Here is a 7,512-nt window from a genome sequence, read left to right on the forward strand (position 1 = left end):
CGCTTAGCGAAGAAAGATTTGACACAACTCACTTCGTCCCTGGGCCAGGAATGAACTACTGGAAAGAGCAAAAAAGAGTGGAAACCCCCACCCCTCACCCTCCCACGTCGGAAACCGTTTCTTGGGAGCCGGCAAGACCCTCCAAGTCCACCAACTAAGCCTCTTAAAGCAAATGGGCTTCAATCCAGACCCTTGAACTTGACTTAACACTTTAGCAAGCATTTCCGAAATAACGTGTGGATTGGTTGTTGGCGTGTGCCTGTGTTTTGGCCTTAGTTGGAAAGATAAATCGGGTTTTTGGCTTTTCAAGTAAAAAGAGTTTTGCAAAAGAGAGAGGGGACCGAATTGAATGCTGTAAATCCCGAGCCAAAAAAGGGAATTAGGACCATCCTACTACCGAAGGCTCCGGGGGCATTGACTTCCGATTTCAACCTGCTCTACGTTTCTATGTTTATTAAAGTTCAGGAGGGAAGTGTTTTCAATAGGAAAGTGAACACAAGAACAAGGGGGCACCATCTGAGGTTAGTTGGGGGAAAGATCAGAAGCAACGGGAGAAAATATTTTTTTACTGAAAGAGTGGTAGATCCTTGGAACAAACTCCCAGCAGACGTGGTTGGCAAATCCACAGTCCCTGGATTTAAACATGCCTGGGATAAACACATATCCATCCTAAGATAAAATAAAGGAAATAGTATAAGGGCAGACTAGATGGACCATGAGGTCTTTTTTCTTGCCCCTTTCTGCCAATCTTCTATGTTTCTATTTTTATTAAAGCAAGCAAATAGATAGCCGGGAGATAACCGCGCCTGTTCCGTAAATTATTTATTCCCTTTTGTCCAGCGCCGGATTTTATTTTATTTTCTCCCCCCGGTTCCGAAAGACCCGGATTCTGAAGACGCCTTATGCAGCCGTAGCCTTCCAAAAGAAGACGACCATACGAAGCCCTGGGGCTTTTTTTATAGCCGACTTTCGGGAGGGAAGCGCGGCGGGCAAGCGAGGAAACTGGACCTCGTTCTCTAACCGGCCTTTCTGGAGGCGAATGTCGGGGCTGGGGAGAACTTTTCGCCTGCGACCTCCCTTTTCGTCTTTCAGAATTGCAGCTCCAAGTCGTAAAGCGAGGGGGGGGGGGTTGGGGGGCGGTGGAAGACTGTAGGGAGGAGTGGGGAATCTAAAAAAAGAAACCCCGAGAGAAGAGTTCGGACCCAGCCAAAAGTCGCTACCGGGGGGTGGGGAAAAAAATAAAAATAAAATACGCACACCGCCAAGGCTGAGCGCCGTTTAAAAAAAACAACACCGGGCGCCTCCTCTCCTCCTCCTCCTCCTCCTCCTCCTGCTGCCATTTCTGGTTTAGGGAACCTTAAACAGCCCCCTCCCCCTCCTATCCGTCTGGATTGTGTCCTCGGCCCGCAGGCCCGTCTCAAGTCGCCAACCTTTGCCCCCCACCTCCTGGAAGATCAAACCCAACCGAGGGTACACAGTAGCTTCGCCTCTCCTCCTCATCCCAGCCGCACCCCCTCACCCTGCCCTTCGATCGCCAAAAAAAAAATAATAATCCCTGAAACATAAAATAAAAGCTTCCTTCCTTCCTTCCTTCCTTCCTTCTCTTCCTTCCTTTCTTCCTTCTTTCCCTTCTTCCTTCCTTCGTTCCTTCCTTATTTTATCTCTCTCTCTCTCTCTTGAAAAAAAAATCCTACTTATTTGTCAGTTTACCTGTCAGTTTGAGCGGTGGCCAGAACAGCAGGAATTTATTTTTCTCTTTATAAAAAAAAAATAATCAGCTCCCAGATTTCCCTTCCCGCCCCCCCCCCCCAGGGTAGGTATAGGAAAGGAAGCCGCTTCCATTATCTAAATGTAGCGATTGTTCGCTAACAGCTGAGGGGCAATTTGATCTCCTCTGTCCAATTCATCAAGGCAGATAAGATAAGGGAGGAGAGGCAGTCCCAGAAGCGCCCCAAAGGGTTAATATTTAAAAAGATGAAGGCCTGTGGTAACCCTACCCAACGGAGCTTACCTGAGAGTAAACCCCGCAAAAAATGTCCGCCTCCCGAGTAGACCTACCTAAGGTGGGGGGGGGGGGTTTCCTGCCAACGAAGTCTTTGTGTGGGATTCTCCAGCCACCCCTACGTTTTATAGCATAGAGCTGACTTTTATTTAATGAAATTATTTTATTTTATTTAGTATTCGCGACCAATGGGGTTTTTACTGTCCTCTACCTTTCTTCCAAATGGCTGGGGGAAGAAACATCCTCCGCATCGGTGGTTATATTATTATTATTATTATTATTATTATTATTATTATTATTATTATTATTATTATTATTATTCTCATCATCATTATTATCATTATCATCATTATCATCATTATCATTATTATTATTATTTAGAAAGGTAAAGAAGGGGCCTGGCTAGAATGGATACCGAGGGAAGTGGTTGTTATTATTTTTTTCCTTCCCTTAAATGCCCTTTCCTGAAAAATAGGGAAAAAATCCGCCCCCAGTTCCCTCGCGGGAAGAACCTTTTACATCCTCCCTCCCTCCTCCTACTCACTACCACCTCATTTCAATTATACACTTAATTAGCGAGAGTTCAGGGGAGGGGCTGGATTCATCCGAAGGGCGACAAATTGCAGCTACACCCCCCCAACTCCTAAATATTACTCGCGCCTCAAACTAGACCTCATCAGAACAGTCGGGGGAGAAAAAAACCGGGCAGAGTAAAATAAACCCCAACGTCTTTCTCATCATATTCGGATTCTCAAGATATTTGGTGGGTCTTTGGGTCTTCTTTTATTAAATGAAGATTGGGGGCCAAAACCCCACCAGTGTCAGTAGCTCTTCTCTGACAGCGCTGCCCCTGTTCGTACATTAACCTTTCCAGCCAATTTAGTGGTGGTGGAAATATAATAATAATATTAATATTAATGATGATGATGATGACGACGACGACGACGACGACGACGATGATAATGATAATGATAATGATAATGATAATGATAATAATAATAATAATAATAATAATAATAATAATAATAATAATAATAAGCCGCTACATCACGCAGTTCTAGGTGCTTTTGGAAGTGCCCCACGGATGATGAAATACGAAAAATACTGATCTCGTTTTGCTGTGTTGATAATAATAATAATAATAATAATAATAATAATAATAATAATAATAATAATAATAATAAATAATAATAATAAATAATATAACACCCGAAGTAGACTAGTTCTAGGACGCTTTTGTTTGGCTCGTTCCACCCAGGAGGCCTATTATTATCAATTTTTCTCCCCCTTTTGAAGGTGCGAGGTGGGATCAATTTATTTCCCCACCTTCGTACATTTAAAAGCCGAGGAGTTAATCCTGACGACGGCAAAAAGCAGCCGGCCTCGAGTTTGCTTCCTTCAGTCACCCAGGAAGTCAATGCACACAACGCAGGCTAAGATCTCCAGGTTGAGAGCTGCCTACAAACCGGCGTCTGACTGATCCCCTAAAATCCTTATTTACTCAGGCGTATTTACTCAGGCGCTTCCAAAGCGGCCTGTTGATAGAGAGCTTCTTTTTAAAAGGGGGGACGTTTTAAACAACCCCACACAGATTTTTTTTAAAAAAATTCTAAAACATAAAAAAGGAAGAGAAACCCATCACTCTATAATTACCTGCATCTCTTTATCTTCCTGCTTCCTCACTGTTTACTATCCCCCCCCCTCTCTAACCACGGGATATGCTTATGCCTCAGACTTCTCGTGTGTGTGTTTGTGTGTGAGAGAGAGAAAGAGAGAGAGAGAGAGGGACTGCGTGTACCTTGCTCAACACATTCTTTCCAGGCTTCCGAAGGGATAAAATAGAAGTCGCTTCGCCCCAAGAAACAACAAACCCCCCCCCCCCCCCCCCCCCCCCCCCCCCGTTAAGACTCAAGGTTTCGCCTGCAAGAACCTCCGGAGAATCTCAAAAGCCTTGGTTGGAAGCGAACCGAGCGCGGATGTCGCCCGACCTCTTTCCCCCACCCAACCGCCCCCTCCCCGGATCTACAGTCGCCATAACTCCCAGAGCGGTGCGGAAGGGAAGAGGGAGGGAAAGAAAGAAAGAAAGAAAGAAAGAAAGAGGGAGGGAGGGAGAGAGAGAAAGAAAGAAAGAAAGGAAGGAAACAGGGAGGGAGGGAAGGGAAGGAGGGAGGGAGGGAAAGGAAGGAAGGAAGGAAAGGAAGAAAAGGAAGGAGGGAAGGAAGGAAGGAGGGACAGAAGGAAGGAGGGAGGGAAGGAAGGAAGGGAAAGAAGAAAAGGAGAGAGGGAGAGAAGGAAGAAGGAAGGGAAGGAAGGAGAGACAGAAGGAAGGAGAGACAGAAGGAAGGAAGGGACGGAAGTGGGAAGGAAGGGACGGAAGGGAAGGGAAGAAGGGAAGGGGTAAGAAAGGATGGAAGGAAGGAGGAAAGAAAGAAAGAAAGACCCCCTTACCTGATGTAGTCCCGCTTACAGTAGGTCTTCCCATCTCTCACGAAGCACGTACACGTCTCGTCCAAATATTGGTTGCATTCCGCGCACTTCAAGCACGCCGCGTGCCATTCCAAATCGGGGGAAACGCGCAGGATGTACTGGTCGTGGATCTGGTTGCCGCAGCCGACGCACAAGGAAATCAGCCGCTTTTCTGAAAGGCGCAGGAAGAAAAGAGACATAATTGACGGAGCCTTCGCCCTCTCTTTCCCTCTTTCTCTCTCTCTCTCTCCCCCACCGAGATAAACGCCTTTTATTCAGTCCCCCGTCAACCCCGCCGTGTCTGAGCCTGGCTGGCTAGCTGGGTCTTTAGGAAACGCGTTGCATTTTCGGGCAAGGAGAAGGGGGGGGGGAGGAAGAGGAGGAGAGGGAGGGGAGGGTGCAAGAGGAGAAGGGCGTTTTAGGAGCGCAATCGGGATGCGGTTGTCTGTGTGTCTGTCTGTCTGCATCAAAAGCTTTCCTGGCCGAGAGGGGGGGGGCGCGCAAAAGTTAAAAGTAGATTTGCAAAGAATTGTCCGTCTGTCAGTCTGCCTGCCTGCCTGTCTCCATCAAACGCTTTCCTGGCCGAGAGAGAAAGGGGGACGCAAAATTTAAAAGTAGAGTTGCAAAGACCCGTCTGTCTGTCTGTCTGTCTGTCTGTCTGTCTGTCTGTCTGTCTGTCTGTCTGTCTGTCTGTCTGTCTGTCTGTCTGTCTCTCTCTCTCTCCCTCAGTGTGTGTGAATAAGGCTGAGCCTCTTCCCCGCTTTCCAAGCAATTCAAACGGCGGTGATTTGGACTCGGGGCTGGTGCGGGGGGGGGGACAAGAAGGAGACGAGCGGGTCGGGAACACGTAAACCCCGGGCAATAGGCTTTTCGCAAGTCCAGGGAAGCCAACAACCCAGCCCGAACGCTTTGATTTGTGGGGTTTGCTCCCTCCCCCACCCCACAATTTGTTCTCCCTTTGGGTCCAAAGTCTTGGATTCAAGTGGGAGGCGTCGGACAACAGTTCCCAGCTGTGGCGTACGACCGCAGCCCGGAATTGGTCCCGAATCAAATTGGGTGGTGGAGAAAAATCTCCCATTGTTGGGGAGGGGAAAAAATAAATAAAAATAAATGGGATACTTGGAGGGGGGGGGGTGTTTAGACATCCGAAAGCTGGCAAAGTCATTGAGACGCTGTGACTGCAAAGGGATCCTTTTCGCTCCCCTCTTCTCCCCAGGCAAGACTACCCTCTGCGCACCCCAGGCAAGACCGCCAGATCCTTCTGCGGATCTCATTGATCTTCCACAGCTTTTCGGCACCGGGGAGGGGGACGAGGCGTTTTCCCCGCCACAATTCGGTTTTCAACGCCTTATGACCCCCGGCTGCAGAAGCGCCGGGTTTTTTCCTCCCCGGAAACCAAAAGCCCCCACTGGGGAACACACATCCCTTTCCAAAGCATCACCCCCGAGGCCAAGGGCTCGGCAACAGGCGCTGGGCCACCCCTTGCCTTCCTCGCTCCAAAACGTTTCGCTGCTTTCGCCTTTTTAAAAAAATAACGAGTGCGAGAGAAATCAAATAAAATATATTCTTTTAAAAGCGCTTAAGAACCGATCCCAAAGCCCCCGCAGGCGACCGTGGGTCCCCCCCTTACTTTTCGGTGGGTCGCCCATATCGCCCATGTCTGCCAGAGGAGGGTATAGTAGTGTCCACCGTGAAATGGTTGCTCCGCGTCCGCCGGGGAACTTTTCCGAGAGGGTGGAAGAAAATAAAAATAAAAAGAATAAGAATAAATCAACAAATCAACCGGCGGCTCTGCCTTTTTTTTTCTTTTTTCTTTGCCCCGTGGAGGCTGAGACCGGGGATGCGGTGGTGATGATGGGGGTGGGTGGAGAGAAGATGCTGTCAAAGAAGATGCTCGCTCGTTCCGCCGCCTCTGCCGCGCTGGGAATCGATCTCGGGGGAGGGCGGATGGACGGACGCCCTTCTTTTCTTGCCCTACGGTGAGAAACGGCTCCGTGGGAAAGGAACCCGCCGTCCACGATGCGAGAGAGCGAGAGTAAGAGCGAGAGAGTGAGAGTGAGTGAGAGAGAGTGAGAGTGAGAGCTCTGCCCGGTGCGTGGCCAACTCTCCGCGCCTCCGCCGCCGCCGCCGCCAGCCTCTCCTCCTTCCCTGATCCCTTCGCTCAAAAACTTCTCCGCTCCGGCTCCCGCTCGCTCCTGATTGGCCGGCGTGGGCCGCGGGGACGTCAAAACACGCCGTCTTCTGATTGGCCGGAGGGGGAACACAGAAGCAGCTGTTCCGATTATCGTGTTTCAAAGGGAGGGGGGGCTTTGGGGCGAGCCCGGCCTCCGGGGCGGCTGGCTGGAGAGATCCGCGACAGACCGCGGAGAAGTACTGGGGGGAAGGGGAGAAGGAAGGAAGAACGAACCGGAGACAACTTTTGATTTCTCTTTTCTCCCCCACCCTTGCACGCGCGCGCACACACATTCTTAATCCGTTTCTACTCCCCCCCCCACTTTGCATCAACACCCCCCTTTCATTGGCTTAAAGCAAGCAGCTGCCTCTCTCTTTCTCTTTCTCATTCTGTCTCTCATTCTGTCTCTCATTCCCTCTCTCTCATCTTCTCTCTTTCTCATTCTCTCTTTCTCTCTCATATTCTCTCACTTTTTCATTCTTTCTCATTCTCTCATTCTCTCTCTTATTCTCTCTCTCTCATATTCTCTCACTTTCTCATTCTCTCATTCTCTCTCATTTTCTCATTCTGTCTCTCATTCTCTCACTTTCTCGTTCTCTCTCATTCTTTCTCTCTCATATTCTCTCTCATTGTGTCTCATTCTCTCTCTCTTTCTCTCTTTCTCATTCTCGCTCTCGCTCATTCTCCCATTCTCTCTCATATTCTCCTTCTCATTCGCTCTCATTATCTCATTCTCTCTCTCATTTTCTTTCTTTCATTCTCATTCTTTCTCTCTCCCTCTCATTCTCTCTCTCTCATTCTCCCATTCTCTCTCATTCTTTCTCTCTTTCTCTCTCTCTAATTCTCTTTCTCCCTTCCATTCTGTCTTCCT

At 48.7% G+C, this 7,512-nt stretch overlaps 1 protein-coding gene across 2 annotated transcripts in view; it reads right to left on the minus strand.

Annotated features, from left to right (window-relative positions):
* ISL1 (ISL LIM homeobox 1) overlaps positions 1-6,606 on the minus strand; it is a 107,983-nt gene extending 101,377 nt beyond the window's left edge. The window contains exons 1-2 of one of the 2 annotated variants that reach the window (XM_070736381.1): positions 6,099-6,606; positions 4,451-4,640 (exon numbers count right to left, since the gene is read on the minus strand). In XM_070736381.1, coding sequence (XP_070592482.1) covers positions 4,451-4,640; positions 6,099-6,126 — 218 coding nt within the window. In that variant the 5' untranslated portion in view covers positions 6,127-6,606. Of the gene's footprint in view, positions 1-4,450; positions 4,707-6,098 lie in introns of those variants that run through there. The other variant, XR_011557796.1, reaches the window with a different exon arrangement.
* Between the last annotated feature and the right edge of the window lie 906 nt (positions 6,607-7,512).

The sequence above is a fragment of the Erythrolamprus reginae genome, chromosome 2 (genome assembly GCF_031021105.1).
Source record: "Erythrolamprus reginae isolate rEryReg1 chromosome 2, rEryReg1.hap1, whole genome shotgun sequence".
NCBI lineage: Eukaryota > Metazoa > Chordata > Lepidosauria > Squamata > Dipsadidae > Erythrolamprus > Erythrolamprus reginae.